This window comes from Zophobas morio, unplaced genomic scaffold (genome assembly GCF_036711695.1).
Source record: "Zophobas morio isolate AGI-343-1 ecotype UQ-CSIRO unplaced genomic scaffold, CSIRO_AGI_Zmor_V1 ptg000005l, whole genome shotgun sequence".
In the NCBI taxonomy this organism is placed as follows: domain Eukaryota; kingdom Metazoa; phylum Arthropoda; class Insecta; order Coleoptera; family Tenebrionidae; genus Zophobas; species Zophobas morio.
Genome location: NW_026972110.1, coordinates 13,001,120 through 13,020,193, shown reverse-complemented (window position 1 = coordinate 13,020,193; position 19,074 = coordinate 13,001,120). Strand labels below are relative to the sequence as shown.

Sequence of the window (19,074 nt, the reverse complement as noted above, 5' to 3'; positions counted from 1 at the left end):
CAAAATGCATATTTTCGTCCACTCATTAAAATAAATATTTCTGAAAAAGTTCAGCGTGTTTTTAAAACTGGCCACTGCCTTGTGGGTACCGAAGTTGGCCGATGTCAAGTCGAGCTTTGTTGAGTACGCCTTGTTGGACACAATCGACCAGTGGAAGAATCTATTTTCGCCATTTGCTTTGCGTGTTTGTGCATCTTTTGTTGTGTTTATGTTTGTGATGTAATTTAACTTTCCTGCGATGGAGGTTAAAATAGAACCGAGCGTGTTTGATATAAATAAGATATGTAGGGCTTGCCTCTCGGAAAAGGGTGAAATGAGGTCTGTGTTCTTGACCGATGAATCCACCGGACATGCTATCATACTTGCAGAAATGATTACTGGAATCTCTTCCGTACAGGTTAACATAAATTTTTAATTATTTATTGCAAAGATTCAAAGTTGGGTGATGTACAGAATTTCACAATATTTACGTTTTTGTTGGTTGACGTTAACAGTGGGTTTTAGTAAATAAATATTTGTTAAATGGTGTGATAAGCAGGTGGTATTTTTCATTTTTATTTTGTTAATGTGTGTTTTGTGTTTTATTATTCACCTGTTAAAATAAAACTAAATGGAAGTATAATTTTAAAAACAAAAACAAAGAACAAAAGGTGCTATGTAAAAGTTAGCAGAAAACAAGCAAATATTGCTCCTGCACGTTGAATTTGAGATCCTTGGACTATTGTGAATAGATCTATCTTCTCTGAAAATTTCACTGTTGTCGACAGATTTTTATCTGTGAAATGATGCAGTGCAAGTGAATTTATTATTACATGCTTTTCTAGAAAATAGAAAAAACTGAGTTAATGGAACTAACAAAAGTAAAAGATAAAATAAAACTATAAAACTGATTTATCATACTGCTGGGTGGGAATCCTATAACTTCCACACTTTTATTAGTTTTTCAAACCTACTGACAGACAGAAGCAGACGGTTTTATTCAAAAGTGTAGATCACTAAAGAAACAATTTTTTTTTTTTGGAAGGGGACCTTTATTGACTGGGGATTATTTTTCTAAATATGTAATGCATTTTCAGTTTTTTTTTGTTTATACACCCTGTACATGTAATTCTAAGGGTATATAAAAACAGTCAATTTAATTATCAACCCATAAAAGGCAATAGAGTCAAAATTTTCTTATTAAGCGTTAATCTATGTACATATGTTACTTATATGTATTTGTCACTTAACATGTACTTTCCTAGATTTGTGTTTCAATAGGTTGTATCTATTGTGATGCAAATTCGTATCACCTGTCAACAAAAACAGGAAATTTCAGAAAAAGAAAACAGGTGGTTTTATACGGGGTGATCGAAACTGACGAATAAGCCGATGGGACATTGTTAAAAAGGCTTTGAAGAACCTGAAAAATGGATAAAAAAATCCCTGAACCAAATTTTCAAAGTTGAACAATTAATTTCGTAATTCTGATATGTTTTAATGTGAATTTAATTGACAGTAAAAAGTGACGTAGATCGTATTCTAACAAATTATTATTAAATTATTAACAAATTTTCAACAGTTTGGTGCAGGTTTTTTTTAACCTTTTCTTTGAGCTCTTCAGAGCCTTCTTAAGAGGAGTTGCTACGTTTGGCTCTTATGGTGTTGTCAATATAGTTTATTATATATTTTTTAAATTTTGTTGAAATTTTTCCATTACATACGTATTTAAAAAATAAAAACAATATTTTAGTTATATATTTATGGAAATTTTAGAATGCGGTTTTCACCACTGTTTTCAGCTTGCAAAACTTTAGAAATCGTACTAGATCTATTTTCGACTTTATTTATTGGGACTGAGATATAGTAAAAATAAAAGTTTGGCAGCTTCTACGACACAAGCTTTTTTTACTGGGTATCGTTTCTAACAAAAAAAGTCGACGATATATCTGATACGATTTCTGGAGTTTTGTAAACTGAAAACAATGTTGAAAACCGTGTTCCGAAATTTCCTTCAATAATTGAGATATTGATTAAAAAAAATCACTAAAATCAAAAAAAGTATGATCACAAACTGTTTTTAACAAAACTTTCCTTGCGTTATACTGGGTGTCTGGAAAATGGCGGATTAACTCTCCGCTACGCTCTTAACAATCAACTGGTGAGTCTGGAAAAAATAGTAAAAAAAATCCTCACATTTTGGTGGAGTTATAATGATTTTAAAGTTGGTTCTTTTGCTACGTTTAACAACGCATTCATTATCACAATAACTAGTAATAAAACTTTTAGTTAATATTTCTCTCGCCCATGACCATGTTTGATTACCATTTCAGTTAGAATCTACAAATATCTGGTTGTGTTGTTTTTGTAATAATTTGATAAAATTCTATTTGACAACAATGTTTGCCTGATATAAAGCGACGGTACAAATCAGCAAAAAAGTAGTTAAAAATGTTTGACGTATCAAAAATTTCAAACGTTTAAAATATTCGCAGTTAATTTTAGGTCCCCTGGTGTTTTATTTTGGGATAAATTTACAGGAATCTGGTGTTTTGTTGCTGGATGAATTTGAAAAAATCTTTTGAGCTTTTAATGTTTTACGAATCTGAAAAAGTCTTGAGTGCCGCAGTGTTTGGGTACCCATGGTGTTTTATTTTGGGAGCCCATGGAGATTTTTTTTGTAAATTATTTAAAACAATTTTGGGGGACTTTGGTGTTCTATTTTTGGAAAATTCTGACCTGACCTGTTTTTGAGTTAATTTTGGGACCCAGTTTTTTGTTTTGTTTTTTTTGAAAATTTTAAAACAACCTAGCAGATACTAGCCCCGCCCACCCACCCTCTCTTTTCTTAGAGGGTATCTCATTTGCCAAAATCAGTCTTATCTTAGCAGGTACTAGCCCCGCCCACCCGCCCTCTCTTTTCTTAGAGAGTATGTCATTTGCCAAAATCAGTTTTATCTTAGCAAGAACTGATGATTTATTTACTTTATGCACAAATATACATATATGCAAAAATTTTGAACATCTCTAGTGGTTAAGTTGGTTACGCTTTAATGGATTTTTCTTTTGTTGTTTTGTTCAAAAAACGTAGCGACTGACCTACCATCGAGCTTATACGTCATTTTTTGAAAACCCTGTATATAAATGTTTATTCTTGTTGAATGGTGAAAATGTATTAAAATTTGTTATAAATATTTTCTTTTACTTTCAGACTCAGACTATCATTAAGTCTGGTATTTTTTTTAATATTTAAATTTAAAATACGTAAGGTCAATATTACTTCTAAAAAAAAATAACAATAACCTTAAAATTACTGAGGGAAAATTTACAATTAATGTGAAAGTGTAACACAGTGGCCGCTTTTTAAAAAAATAACTAATAGATAATTAATTAATTTGTTATTATTAATTTATTTATTAATAAATACCTACATATATTTTTTTTTGAATAAAGTGTTTTTCAGTCGCGGAAACAAAAATAATCATTGAATAAATCTAACCTTGAGCCATTTTCTCACTAAACCACAATTACACTGACGAAATAAAAAAAACAATTTCAAACTTTGTCAAATAAAAAGAATGAATAGTGTTCAATAATGCAGCAAATGCGCTAAAATAAAATTTGTGTGTCTAAATATAAGCTCACAGGATATTTTTTAATAGTAAGACTGCTCGTATCTTTAATATAATAAACTCATTTACTGCGTCATACCCTAACTGCGAAAATAGTAATTAAAATTAAATTAGCTCCTTATACAACTTTTATGTGAATGTCATTTTCTTATATCACAATAATTTTAAACTTTGTTTTTACACATCGAAATTTTGAAATTTGAATTGAGGCTTTGAAACTAAGAAACGTCCTTGACTGCATATTTAGGATCATAAAAGTAAGAATTATGCTCAATTTCATTGCTTTCTCCTATTTGTGACAGGAAATATGTATTTCGTGATCCCTCGGGTACGAAAAAAGTAGTCTCCTATTTCCGTCTGTTTGTCTGTCTGTCTGTATGGTGTCTGCATCCATTTTTATTAGACACGTAATCTCCGAAACTGCTTGTTGTCAACTTTTGATGTATATTAGAAATATCATGTAGATGGTTAAATGCTAACCAAAATATGGCTAATCACCCCACCAACAATTTCATGTCGTCATTTCAGAGAATTCTATGTTTATTTGATTTAACTGTTATACAATAAGTCTGGTGTACGAATCCGCTTTGAGTTTTTTCCCTAATAAATTTTTGCAAAAACATAGTGAACGTATAATAACAGTTTACCATTAACGTAAGGCAACCCGGTGGTGGTCGATTCCGAACTTGGCCTATCGTTTTTTTTTTTTTCTCGCATTATGTATCGGGTGATCAAAAAGTTCTTAGATTAGGGTTGGCCATGGAAATATTTATCATGACTTTATTAATCATGCATAACCTCATTTGTATTTCAGTAATTTGGATTTTTGACATTTCCATTTTAATCAAAGATATGACAAATATTTCCATGGCCAACTCTAATCTAAAAACTTTTTGATTACCCGTTATTATCTATGTTTATGACGTCATAACAAATTTTTTATTGATGAGATTACCCCATTCTCTCGAAAAGGTGAGAATACGCTCCTCTTTATTTAAAAATGTAAAACCTTCTCCGAAGCGCCAAATGTATTTTTTTAAGAATGTGAAACCTTCTCGGAGATCCCAACTGTCATTTTTAAAAATGTAAAACTTTCTTGGGGGCCCCAAATGCTTTTTTAAGAATGTGAAACCTTCTCGGGGTCCCAACTGTCTTTTTTAAAAATATGAAACCTTCTCGGGGGCCCCAAATGTCTTTTTTATGTGAAACCTTAGGGGTCTTAACTGTCTTTTTTAATAACGTAAAACCTTCTCGAGGGCGCCAAATTTCTTTTTTTTTAATGTGGAACCTTCTCGGGGGTCCCAACTGTCTTTTTTAAAAATGTAAAACCTTCTTGGGGACGCCAAATTTCTTTTTTTTAATGTAAAACCTTCTCGGGGGCCCCAATTTTCTTTTTTAGAAATGTAAAAACACCTTGGGGGTCCCACCTGTCTTTCTTAAAAATGTAAAACCTTCTCGGGGGTCCCAACTATCTTTTTTAAAAATGTAAAACCTTCTTGGGGGCCCAAATCTCTTTCTTTTTCAAAATGCGAAACCTCGGGGGTCCCAATTGTCCTGTTTTAAAGAAGGCGAAACCTATCTCTCTGTTACACTGTGACTAGTACCTTCTAGATTATTTTTAGTCCATAGAGGTTAGCACGAAAAAGTAAAATTCCGCAAAATCAAATTTTATAATTTTTCAGAGAAGCAGTGTTTGTTGGATTGTACCTCAGAAGCGAGGGAAGTTCTGTCGAAATAATTTTCGACCAATTTTTTTATTACTTTGAGTGTAACCTTTTATTCGTATAAGGTGAAACGGTAATTTTTCAGAAATGTATAAATATAAAGAAAATGAGAAAATGTGAACAAGTAATCCGTCACTCTCTTTCCAATATCGGAGTAAATTTCTCCATTAAAACTCAACTGATTTTTGCACTTTGATCCACACTATTTTTTTACGGAAAAACGGAAAATTTGTTGCCATTTTGGACGTTTTTTGTTTAATGATTTTTGTTGGTCAGGTTTCTTTAGGTTAAAATATACCGGGTGTGGCAATAATTAGTTGAACAAATAGAAATTTGAAATTTCTGTTTCTTTAAATATGTAATTGAAATATTAAGCGGAATAGGTAAATTGAGACACCCAGTATGTACTGTCCATAAGTACTTATTAATATCTTTGTTATTGATAAGATAACTCAATAAACAGTGAGATCAATAAAGCCCGGAAAATATATTTCCAGACATTCAAATATTTGCTTGCATGATTACACATTGTTGAATTAATTTCATAAAAATTCTATGTATTTCGCCAACTAGGTTGGCATCTTCACTAACCGAAAGGAAGGAGCAACAAATGTCTGTTGTTTCGCGACTACAAACCAAAATCTGAAATTATTTATTCGTGTGTGAATTTACATTGAACCCCCTCGGTTCTGGAGTATCGTGTTCAAAAGTAAAAAAGAAACAATATTTTTGCCATTTGATATTAATTATAAATCATAAATAATTTTTGAAATTACCTGTAACTTTAACAATAAAATCAGCACCATACAATTTTGCTGTTCGTTGGGTGTCAAGGTGAATGTAATGTAGGTGGCCCGATTTTTTCTGCAAAATTCATCATTGTCATTCAAATTATGTCGTAAATTTGTCGGGAAAATGCCACACTTGTTATGTTACATATCAAAATCTGACACATTTTGCAGATCGACAGTGGAGATGGCTTACCCTCATCAGTTTGCCTACAATGTGTTCACCAAATCAGCAACGCCTATTCTTTCAAGCAGCTGTGCGAACAATCCGATAGCAATCTCCGTCAGTACCTCGGTTTGCCCCCTAGCATGAAGCACAGAAAAGAAGAAGAAACACCACATGCAGCTGACTTCGCAACTACTTTACTCCTAGACAATTTCGGACTGGATTCTTCGTCAGGGGACAGCGACGAGGACGACTACAAAATTGACTACAGTTTGCTACAAACGACACTAAGTGAAAACGTTAACGATGAAAAAGCCATCGCTCAAAGGCAACTTCTTAAAGCGGCGAAATCCCAGAAAAATAAACTATCAAAAAAGAAGTTGCTTGCCAAGGCTGGAGGGAAAGCCGCAGGTGAATATTTCCACGAAAACTTCTTCGTTTTGACTTTTCTCTAACACAACGTTTTCAGTTTTAGCAGCTAAAAAACTAAAAAGGAACACCAACCAATGCAACGTATGCAAAAAGCAATTCATCAACATGAAATCATTCAGGAAGCATTTACGAACGCACATTGAAGACCGTCCATACAAGTGTAAGTTATGTCCCAGGGGATTCACCGAAGAAAATTACTTGAACAACCACATGCGAACTCACGTGCCTGAAGATCAAAAGCCTCACGAGTGTAAAATTTGTAAAAAGCGCTTCATTCACACGACTTTGCTGAACAAACATATGCTGAAGCATAGCGGGGAAAAACCCTTCGTCTGTAAAATATGCAATAAAGGATGTTACGCCGAAAATAGTCTGCTCAAACATATGAAAATACACGAAAAGAAGGAAGGAGATCCTGCGTTACTAAAGCACATTTGTGATTATTGCAAAACTGAGTTTCCAGACGCTACAACTTTGTCGGTGCATATAAAACAGCATACGGGAGATAGGCCGTTTGTTTGTAATATTTGTGGCAAGTGCTTCCCGCAGAGATTTAATTTAGAGTTGCATCTCAGAACGCATACGGGAGAACGTCCGTTCCAGTGTGAAGTTTGCAAAAATGGTTATGTCTCTAAGGCCAGTTTGAAAATTCACATGCGCACTCATACGAATGAACGTCCGTTTGTTTGTGATTTTTGCGGCAAGGCCTTCCGGCAGTCGGGAGATCTCACCAGTCATAAGCGGCTTCACGGAACCGAAAAACCGATCGAGTGTCAAGTTTGTCAAAAAAGGTAAGGAAATTTGGTAATTTATTTGCGATTTCATTTGGGGGCTCTAATTGCTCTGGACGCGTCAGTGACGCTTCATTTACGTCACGAAGTCAACATTAGAATATTATGTTAGTTGGCTTCAATGTATTTGATTAATTGTTTATATTTTACATGTTCGCAGTTCAATAAAAACAACTTATTAATTTTAACGAATTATTTTGACATTGACTTCGGTAGTAGAAAAATTTAATGAATAAAACTATGCATGCTGGGAGATTTATAGATCTCGTCATTCGTCTCAGCGGGTAAATATTGATGAGGTTTTGCAGGTTTACGACCGTAATGAAATTGAAATATCACATGAGGAACCACACAGGTGAAAGGCCCTATGTGTGTACTGTGTGTGGAAGAGGGTTTACTGTCAACACAATTTTGCTCAGGCATATGAGAGTACATTCTGGAGAGAGGCCATATGTTTGCGTCACGTGCGGAAAAGCGTTTTCACAATCAAGTACTTTGAATACACATATGAAGGTAAGTGCAACTTGTTTAGAATACTTGGTTTGTACAGTATATTTTAGAAGTCACATAATGGCAAATTCAACACTACTGGGCAGTGATGTCTTTACCTTTTATTTCGCTAAAACTACAAGTAATTTAATGTTTCTGAATTAGAATTCACAATATTGAAGCAAAATAAAAAATATTTGTGTTTAGTTTTTTCATGTCACATAAATACAGAGTTTATTAGACGAAAAATTCATGTTTATTGAAGTTTCATAGCTCCTAGAATATGAAAGAGTGGGTCCATGTTTCCGTCTGTCCATCATCTGGCGACGATGTTACTAGACAAATACAGCACTGATTGGTGTGAAATTTTGTATGTATTTTAAGGATATCGTGTAGATGTTAAAACGCAAACCAAAAATTTTATAACGTCATTTCAAGATTTTACAAAGTGTTAAAATATGCAAAATAATTCCAATTTATTAATCCGCCCTTATTTTTGACGTTATGAAATTTTGCATACGCTTTAAAGTTATCATGAGCAGTGTAAATCATTATTCAGAAAAAATATATATTCATTCCTTCTAAAAACGTGATGACGTCATCCGAAAATCAGTAATCTCGCTTTAAATTAAGGGTGTAATATGTTCAGTTATTGTAGTTTAATAGTGTATTCATAGTTTTTAGAATTGTTTGTACAGGATGTCATAAAAAATTAGTGAATGAAGTAATTTCTGTTATATTAAATCAAAAACGGTTTGTTCATTTTCCCGAAATTCTAAGTACTGTTATTAATAGTGTCAGATTTAAAGTTATCCGGTCTGTGGTTTCAAAGAATAATCGCCAATAGGCAGAAAGACCGACAAAAACACAAATATTCGTTAAAACACACACACACTTTTTCACAGTGTAAAAAACATGAGGTAAAGATAGGATCCGCACCCACAAGTCCGACAATCCGTCAAGAAAAATTTGTGTAAAGTAATTGTGCTAAAAATCAAAGCAGATCTATAAACCACGAGTACAGGAGTAAATATATTATTTTTTACCCCGCAAAATGATGAGGGGACGCCATCAAATTGTTGGGAATGATTAGATAAATTTTGGTTAGTGCTCTACCATCTATCTGCACGATATTCCTGACATACATACAAAATTAGACAACAATCGGTTCAGTAGTTTCGGAGATTATGTCTACAATAAAAATCGACACAGACCTATTTTTTTTGTACTCTACGAGTCATGAAACGTCGAGAAAAGGTGAAAGTTATTATTCGCCGATTAGACCATATTACAATACTTCCTTAGCTGACGCTCTGGAAATAAAATTATTGATAATTCAATAAACGCCATTTTAAATCTTAACGTCCTTTCTGTCTATAGTTGTTCCAGGAGTATTATTTATTACAAAGCTATGTTGCCACATATATTTTTAGAAATTGCGACGTTGGTGGATTTTGGAAACAATTGTAATTTATTATCCATTCACGTTTTTTTTTCGACGTAGATTTGGCCATAAAAATCTAGTAAATTTGTTGGTAGTCGTTACGGAATAAAAGTGTGAACTGTTAAAGCACAGGTAAAGATACGGACAAAATTAAATTTATTTAAAGCAGAGACCAACGGGATAACATGTATTATCATTATATGCTTAACTTAGAGGGTTTATATTTATACATTGAAAGAATTTGACGATTAAGCAAGTATAAAATTCGCGGTGGCAGAAAATCAAGCTCAAGGCCAAGTTTATATTGTTTACGGTGAGTTTTTCCACTGGAGAATCTTCCCAGCAACATTTTGGCAAGGACACTTCAGTTAATTCAGTGCTGCATTCTCAAATTGAGGAGAAAATTGGATGTATCGTTCTTGATTTGATCAATAAAAAAAAGTGGAAACGCTGCCGGAAATCGAATCCGGGGCTTATGTAGCTACGTATTATGTGACTAAAGGACAAGAAGACAATAAAAATAAAATATTCACAAAGGTTGTGAATTATCAGTATCAATGTTTTTACAGTTGTTTTGACTGTACTAGCTTTCAGATAATTTTTGTCGTACTACACTGTGCACTAAATTTACTGTGAGAGCAATAAAAAACACGATCAAAGGACAGCCATATATTTTTTAAATCAAAGACAAACTTTCAAAAATCCATGGCTCCCTTTGATCATGTTTTGTCTTGCGTTGTTATTAATTATTCTGATAAAAGCACCTTTGAGGTTATTTTTATTCTATCCGTCATTTAAATCCAGTTTTTAAATTTCTACAAAAACTGTGTTTACAACTCAAAAGTCAAATTAAAAATCTTACCGCCTGTCAAGGGTTGTCAATAACTATCATTAAATTGCTGACACTATAGATTTTTTTTCCACCAGTGATGCCAACGTAATGACACTGATAATTCACAATCTTAATGTATAAACTTTACATGTTAGGAACATCTATACAATATTGTTTTAAATAAACATCATCATCACTTTAGAGGACCAAAAGAATTCTGTTATGGCATATTTTACAAACATTTTTCCAGAGGATTACTGAAAGGGTAGTGGTGAAATTTATTACATCTCTGAAGCAATAAATTTTGAATTATCTCTTTGACATCTTCCAGAAACATATATATGAAAAATACCTTCAGCTAACTACACCAGCTCATGTATATTTGTCCAGGGGTGGGATTTTGTTTCTCGAGCGAAGTGATAAATTATCACTTGCGATAAATGTCATTGCGTAGCTTTTAAATGCAAAGTTTGCATTTATTCTTTGCATATAAGCTTGTTAAATACTCAAAAGTTTACAATTACCTTAATTTTAAGAACTTATAACTCAGAATTACGATTTTGAACTTCTATTTTGACATAAATTTCGAGGTAATGTCTCCAAAATTTATCACTTCATTCAGAGCTATCGAGAAAATATCACTCCATGAAGACTTGATTTCGTGACAGAATCGAAAAGTGTGACAGAAATGTCTCACCAACTCAGCCTCTCAACCAATCAGCAAACGAGATTTTATCGCTATCGAGTTTTTTTCGATCGAGAAATAACAATCGCACCCCGTATAGTTAAAATTAAATGAGATGACTACATAGGAGCGCGCGCACTCAAATTTGTTTGAAATTTTACAATTTTTCAACGTCGCTATATAACAGTGATCTCCGGTTGTTAACAAGAAATCAGTTTGTCATTATAGTTCGGTTTTTGATTAGTGAATAGATATTGTTGGTATTAATTTCTTAAAAAATATGTTTGATTAAAAGGTTTACATACATTTCTTTACTGGACCCAGATAAGTTAAAGTCAAATTACTGAGTTACCTGTTTTGGAAAAGAGGAGATTAACAGTAAATAAAACTTGTAAGCTTATAATAATTAAGCCTTTCCGACTATTGCATCAATAATGAACTTTTCATTTAAAATTTTTACAAACAACCACTGTATTTTTGCGATAAATTGCAGCACTGGTGGATCTTGACCAAAAACATCAAAATTTTTGTACACAGCACTAAGTTTTATTATTGTCGTATTAGGTCCATGCACCTTCACCCAAGTACAACAACCAAGAATCTCAACAGCGAATGCCGAAATTTCACAACACAAACGAACAAAAATTCCAACAAACCCAGCATCAACCGCAACAGCAGCAACCACCCCCTGACCACACCAGCCGCCTAATGCAAACGGATAACCGCATGATGCAACCAGAACCACAACGCATGATGCCCCAAGACAACACTCGCATGATTTCCAGCGATGGTTCGCGAATAATCACCGACAATTCCCATCTGTTGACAGATAATAGAGGTTTGATAAATGACAATACGCGTTTATTAACCAATGACGGTGCCAGATTGTTGGTTAATATGACTGAACCTCCTAGGCTACTTGTTCACGATAATTCTAGACTGGTGACGAATGATAATCGGTTACTAACTAACGATGGAAGGCTACTAACGAATGTTAACGATAACTCGAGGCTTTTAACTAACGATAACGCGAGACATTTAGCTGTTATAGAAAGTTCTAGGATTTTAGCTGATAAGTATTTAGCTAGTTACGAGCCATATCACCGAGCTCATTTGTAAGAATTGACGTCAGTTTAGAAGTTAGCTGATTTCTGGTCAACATTTATGTGGTACTTTGTGTTTGCTGAAACTTACATCCAATTAATTTTGCTTTTAACTTGCCCACAAGTTTAAATGGTACAGAAAAGTGAAAATTTAGGTGCATAGCATTTTCTTAACGTATATGTATATAAGAAATTTTACTGCAACAGTTTTTTTGCATTAATTTATGTAATTATTTATGTAAGACAGATTTTTTAATTTTGGGTATAAAATTAAAATTTTATTTCCATACTAGAACTCCGGAACTTGAAGGTCTATTTGTTAATACGTACATTGAAAGGACCAAAAATGTTTTTACAATATGTTTAATTGTCTCACTTTTGTCCGTCTATTTGTTTTCAACGTAAAAAACCATTAAAGAAAACTAATAAAATTTTAAAAATTTACTGGTTTTAACAATAAAACAACATCTTTTAAAGGTAAAGAAAATCTAAAATATAAGTTAGTTTATTTATTTTTGGAGTGATTGAATACAGCTGGCTGGTTCTTTTTAAAGTATGACTTCTTTTAATTTCTAAAAGATTTTTACTACATATCTGCTGCATATAAATAGTTTTTGCGTTGTCGTTGCTTATGTGTAGCAGTCGCCGATTCGTCAATAATAAATAATAAATCAAAACTTCAAAAAATAGGAATCTTATACTAATAAAGGTGCTATATGGGTGTTTAAACTTCAAATAGTACAAATTATTTTCATGATAAAAAACTGTAAAATAGACATCCTTGGCGCACTACTTTAATAAGTCACAGCTACATGGTGTCGTGTTTATTAGTACATACTATTTTTTTTTCTTCACTGTTATATACAGGTCCGATCACTTACGGCACGTTACTTTTTTAACACTGGGGTGAGGTACCAAAGTCTGTTATAAACAAGACATTTCAAAGAATTTGTCTTGTTATTAAAAAATTAAATTGTTAAGTATTTAAATTAGCAGCATGAAAAAAGTCTCAACAATAAATCGTGTGGAATTCTTGACTTTTTTTTTATTATACTGACTTTTTTTTTATTATACTGACACTACAAATGTCAAATTGACAGCTAACTTCAATGGAGAAAAACAATAGTAGTGCCATCATAGTTTTTTAAAAAATTAATTCCATGACTAGACTAGTTTTCTTTTTTCTCGATCAAGATCAATTAAAAATATAAAAAAAAAATGGAAAATTTTAAAGACATTTAAGTGACAATTAGGAATGACAAATAAATATGAAAGAAAGAGTGATATATTGACTTTAAAAATGTTTATTGTAAAAATTAGATTTAGTGTCAATAAGCCGAGATGCCTCACTTAAAAAGTGACGAATTTCCTGCGAACCATAAGTGAAAGGACATTGTATTATTAGTAAAAAGGGTGCTTTATTTTTACTGAAATAGTTATTTATGAAATTTCAAAACTACTGTGATCTTTATTTTGTCGAGACAGGGTGACCATTTAGATGTGAATGTGGAAGCTGCACACAGTTGCCATCTGCCATTAAAATAAATAAAATATAAAAACGTTGCAAATGTTTCTAATAGTTTTGTAACTTGCGAAGTTAACAAAATCCAGACTCTAAAATGTTTGCAAATAACGAAAAAATTGTTAGAAATGTCAAACTTGCCATTGTAACGTTCTGAGTAATTTTAGATGATCAATAATGGTGTTTCATTTTTGTGGATTGTCTTTTAAATGATCACTCTGTAGCAAAATCTTCATTTAAATTTTCTATCATCTTTTAATGACGAGTGTCGTTGGTACTTTAATTTACACACATCAAAGTCCACACTAATTTCTTTCCAACCAATAGTTCAACAAAGATATGTATTGTATTTCTCACTCACAGTAAACTGGTGGTTCTGTATAAGTGGTATATCACAAACAAGGATATACCACTGAATCATTGAATATGTACCTCACAAATAAAATCCACTATAACTATGATTACATGCACGAGGCTGTAATAGTTTCCGCAATGTACAAACATTTTCTAGAAACTGTAAAGGACATTTCATACCTCAATGTGACAACTTAGATTTCAAAAATCCATATGTAAAGTCGCGATCTTTTCTATAGAACCACTCCCTAGTGTAAATTTTCAAAATTTGTTTGGTGTAAGTGACCTTGACGGGTTTCTGGGGGAAAACATATGTGTCAAAAATTTGACAGGTTAGATGGCCCCATTGTCAATGTAGATATTTTATTTTAATAAATAGATGAACAGAACATACAGTCTGCACGGGATACAGTGCGGCATAGCTGAGGGCAACCGAAACATTCGTGTTGTGCTAGTTTCGATTGCCATGTCAACTACCGCTACCAACCGCGTTCGGCGTAAAGTACTAGATGACAGGGCTGCCAACTTGACTTTTTATCGAGTGGTTCCGTAGAAATGACCGCTACTGTATATAACAAACCAATTTTTTTAAGTATTGTCATGTCTTGCGTAAGTATAAGCAAATCATTACATATAATGCTTTTAAAATTTGATCTGTTAAATAACAAAAATTTGAAATTTAATTTGCGACTAGACTTCCAATGTTTTCAATGGCACCTTAAATATTTTTTTAGTTACTTTTTGTATGAAATCAGCAAATAGGTCTACAGGTTAGTGTGTATTCAAAGAAATGATAATCAGTGTATATATTATCTACTACATTTATTTAGCCATCATGTAACTGCATCTGAGATTTTGTTTGTGTCTTCTGAAACTTAGTGCTACAATAAACATAACCTATGTAATAACATAGTGTAAGTTTCTAAATTTATTCAAATAAAATTTTTGTATACAACGAGTTTTTTACTGTAGCTTTGAAGTCTTTCCACGACGTACATAACACTGTCTTGTTGCAAATAATAATTTTTTTAAAAGTCTGAAACTTTTCCCTTGCGCTCCCAGTCGCCATACCTGGTTGGTTCAGGTCCTATTGGTCCACCTACCTCTCCAGTCTCGGGATTTGTATTGTCGGGAAAGGGCTTCAAAGGTTCCTTTTCTTGAAATGGGTGTTCTGACAACTCTTCCAGCTTATCAATGGTAGCTGTTTCTCGCAATTTTTTTTTGAATTCTTGCATTCTAGGACTAAGTGGTTTTGATTCTTTGACAGGTGAATATTTGATAAACACTGCTACAACATATTTGTAAATTTTATGTTATTTATATTATTATTCGTTGTTATATTACCATTCACTGATAGCTGTCTTGTAATGTTATAAAATTGTGGAACTTGGCTAAAACCGTGAATAATCTTCAAAAAACTCATTTTTGACTGATGATTGCAAGTATTTTTTATGGAGGCAGAAAATTTACTTGTCAATGTAAATGCAAAAACTAATTTGATTATTGATATATTCTGAAATTCATAGGAAACCAATAAATAAACCTTAATTTTTGTTATTATAACCTACAAATTACTTGACAACTGTCATGTGACTGATCTGTCAAAAAAGAAGGTTAAGTTCATCAAATCGAAAAACTTTGTGTTTTTACTATTATACTCATTTATTGTGATTAGGTTTTATTTAAAAGAACTCTTAAAATATTTGCCAAATGTTGCCAAAAATATATAGAAGTGACCCAGACATTAGGAGACATCAAATAAATACGCTCAAGATTTTTAACGATAAGTGAGTAATAAGATTTCCACACCATAAAGTCGTTGATTAACTATTGATAAATTAATAGTGTTGTAGAAATTTGTGAAGGTCATGAATATCAAATTGCTTTCAAATCTGGTAGAAATGAGCTTTGTTTACACATTTCACTTAGTAAAGAATTCCCCAACGAGAAACCGTTGTTGACGATATCGCCTGGTATTGGACACCAATGGGTTAACAGTGATAGTGAAATTACTGCAGCCCCTGGACTTTTGAATGTATGTGTACCCGTGAATGTGGAACCAGTTGTGAGTTTGTGTTATTTTAGTTCACAATACATTCCGACTTGGGTCGTGTTGTCCAAGCAATAATTAGAGAGTTTGAAAGAAACCCGCCTCCTTTGAAAAACGACGGTTCCTCCACTAGTGTGACCCCTGGCAGCAACATCACTTCACCTACTGTACCGATTAGAGGTAATTTAAGATGCTTGTTTAATAAATTAATTAAATAGTTTATTCCAGACAGTGAAAGATCTAATTTAAATTACAGTATAATTAATAGTTTTTCATCACCCACTCATTTATCAAATAGTCAAAAGAGATTAGTTTTTCCTGAATTAAATAATTTGTCACTTGAAGAACTAGAATTTTTAAATAGTAACAGTGACCGACAGGAGGAATTTTTAAATGAAATTCCAGCAATCAAAGAACAGAATAAATATCTGGATGAACTGATTGTCCAAGTGGAGGAGTTAGCAGGTAAAGAAATCAGATTCATACTATTTTCATTGATTTTTTTATTTTGTAGAAACAAATTTGTCAAAACAAGTGGAACTAGTTGAATTGAAGGCAAACATTGATAAAAGAATAGAAGAAGTAACAAAACTAGCATTTGAAAACGAGAGACTGCATGTAAAATATCAGAATTTATCAGATAAATATTCTCCTGTGAACATAAAGGTATAATACACTAGCAATTGTACTATAAAGTTTAATAATTTGTTTCAGGATCAACTGCGATCTGGTGCTGAAAAAGCTGAACAAGAATGTGAAAATATAGCAGATTCATTCCTAAAAGGTGATATTGATGTGGATAGATTTGTTACCCTGTATACAAAAACAAGAAGTTTGTGCCAGACACGAAAAACTAAAGAAGAAAAGCTGTCGCATCAGTTGGACAGTTTATTAAAAGCTGGTTTTTAATTATACATTGTGCAATGTTCTTATTTATTTTATTACTTAATAAAAATATAAACTTTGGACACATTTTATATGTACCTAGATCTACTTAAAGTGCTCTAAAAATATAGTGATTTATAAATAGTTTCCTCTTCTACTAAAAAAATTAATGTTAAAAATCAGCGTCCAAAACATATTCGTCGCTGTCATTTACTGCAGCTACACTCTTCTGAAATTCCACTTTTCTTTCCACAAAATTATTTTTGTCTTCATTTGAAATAACTCCAATGAAATCAAATGGATTTTTCACACCATATATTTTCTCAGTTCCCAGTGCCTCAAGCAACCAGTCGGCAACAAACTCAATATACTGAGACATTAACTGACAACTCATACCCACCAAGGTAACTGGTAAACTCACTGTTAAAAATTCTTTCTCAATTTTTACTGCCTCTTGAATAATACTTTGGATTCGTTGTTTTGATGGCTTTTGTACTAAATGTGACAATATTAAACACGCGAAATCACAATGTAGCCGTTCGTCCCGCGAAATTAACTCATTAGATGAAGTAAGACCAGACAATACATTTCGCCTCTTCAACCAGAAAATGACCGCAGAGCTCCCTGCAAAAAATATTCCCTCGATTGCAGCAAAAGCCACCAATCTTTCCCCAAAGCTAGCTTTCTGATTGTGTCTCCATCCCAGTGCCCAATCAGCTTTCTTTTTAATACATGGTATCGTCTCAAGTGCATTGAATAAAAATTCGCGCTCTTGCAGATCAGCAATGTATGTTTCAATCAACATACTGTACATTTCTGAGTGAATATTTTCGTTGGAGATCTGATATCCATAAAAACAACGTGCTTCCGTTACCTGGACTTCCTGGGTGAATTTTTCCATTAGGTTTTCACAGATAATTCCACCTGCTACTGCAAAGTAGCCCAGTATATGAGAGATGAAGTAACGTTCATCGTCTGAAAGTTTGTTTTTCCAATCTTCCGCGTCCGTGGATAAATTAACATCTTCAACAGTCCAGAATAAAGCTTCACAGTGCTTGTATTTGTCCCAAATATCGGGATACTCAATGGGAAAAATTACGAAACGGGTGGGGTTTTCTTGAAGCAAGGGTTCCAGTTCTGGGTCAAATTCTTCTTCAGCGTTCTGTGTTTTAGCAACTATTGAGTCTTCTGTGTCTTTAATAAGGTTGGATTTGTTGTCGGTGAGAATGTTTTGGTTTTTTTCGCCGATTAAGGTTAGTATATCTTCTTTATTAAAACGGGGCATCTTAAAGCTGAGAAACAAAAATATTTTCAATTTATTTCAACAAGAACTAAATTAAACTTACCTTTCTCTGAAATACAGCCTTTATAAACCAAGATTTGTTCACAAACGTAAAACCAGCACTTCTAACGTAACCTTAGGTAATTAACTGCAAAAAGGCGCCAAAACATAAACCCTTTTGTAGCGGGTCATTAGAAAATTGTAAATAGAAATTTTAGCGGGAAGATTCCTTATTGGGCAGAATTTGCTGGAGGGGAAGCCAAACTAAATAAATCAGTCGTTCAGTAGCGCACATAACACCTTATACATCACAAAAGTGTTAATTACGCTATAGAAAAAAACATGAAAAATGCTCAGACAATTATAGAACACTAAACAATTAGTAAATTGATGATAGTTCTTTTCAAATATTGTAATTACAGGTGTTTTTGTTGTTTTACTTTTAAATAGCGTGACGCCACTGAGTATCGTTTCCTGTTCAGTGGACTGGAATTCCTCAGTGGGAGATAATTGTGTAGGCGGGTAAATTCAGCGAATTTCATTGGTTAGTTTTGAAGAACCCAGGGGCGTATTGAATGTTTTTGTACAAAATTTTATCCCTGAAGAATTACAAGCGGAAAATTTTGTGCAAGTTACGTCATGTTTACTCACAGAATGTACTTATAATATTGGCAGTTGAAAAACCAATTACTGGCACCAACTGAGCATTTTTTAAATGTCTTTACTTAGTATAGTCAGTCAGATACTACAAGGTTATATGGCTGCTGTAAAATGAAGGTATTGTGAAGACGGCAATGGCGCAGTTAATAAGGCAAACCCACAGTTGTAAATTGTGTTTGTGTTGGTTTGTGTACCAAAAATGTTTAAGCGAATTACTCAGCAGTAGATAAGGAGACAAATCCTTGATTTATGACGC

At 33.0% G+C, this 19,074-nt stretch overlaps 3 protein-coding genes and 1 long non-coding RNA gene across 4 annotated transcripts; 2 read left to right on the top strand and 2 right to left on the bottom strand.

The window, feature by feature from the left end:
- Window positions 1-134: 134 nt before the first annotated feature.
- Window positions 135-14,896, top strand: LOC135122795 (zinc finger protein 3-like). The gene is made up of 5 exons (XM_064047230.1): window positions 135-397; window positions 6,298-6,700; window positions 6,759-7,512; window positions 7,821-8,025; window positions 11,527-14,896. The coding sequence occupies exons 1-5, from the start codon at window positions 239-241 to the stop codon at window positions 12,079-12,081; spliced, it is 2,076 nt and encodes a 691-aa protein (XP_063903300.1). The 5' UTR covers window positions 135-238; the 3' UTR covers window positions 12,082-14,896.
- On the bottom strand, window positions 14,857-15,484 carry LOC135122800 (uncharacterized). Its single transcript, XR_010279462.1, has 2 exons — window positions 15,286-15,484; window positions 14,857-15,229 (listed from the first exon to the last, which is right to left on the bottom strand). It is a non-coding gene; the product is annotated as an uncharacterized LOC135122800 (long non-coding RNA).
- Window positions 15,485-15,547: 63 nt separating this feature from the next.
- LOC135122799 (vacuolar protein sorting-associated protein 37A-like) lies at window positions 15,548-16,957 on the top strand. Its single transcript, XM_064047233.1, has 6 exons — window positions 15,548-15,728; window positions 15,787-15,976; window positions 16,027-16,171; window positions 16,220-16,456; window positions 16,506-16,657; window positions 16,706-16,957. Exons 1-6 carry the CDS (start codon window positions 15,652-15,654, stop codon window positions 16,898-16,900), a joined length of 996 nt encoding a protein of 331 aa, XP_063903303.1. The 5' UTR covers window positions 15,548-15,651; the 3' UTR covers window positions 16,901-16,957.
- On the bottom strand, window positions 16,914-18,950 carry LOC135122798 (ribonucleoside-diphosphate reductase subunit M2 B-like). Its single transcript, XM_064047232.1, has 3 exons — window positions 18,810-18,950; window positions 18,223-18,757; window positions 16,914-18,168 (listed from the first exon to the last, which is right to left on the bottom strand). The coding sequence occupies exon 3, from the start codon at window positions 18,159-18,161 to the stop codon at window positions 17,049-17,051; it is 1,113 nt and encodes a 370-aa protein (XP_063903302.1). The 5' UTR covers window positions 18,162-18,168; window positions 18,223-18,757; window positions 18,810-18,950; the 3' UTR covers window positions 16,914-17,048.
- Between the last annotated feature and the right edge of the window lie 124 nt (window positions 18,951-19,074).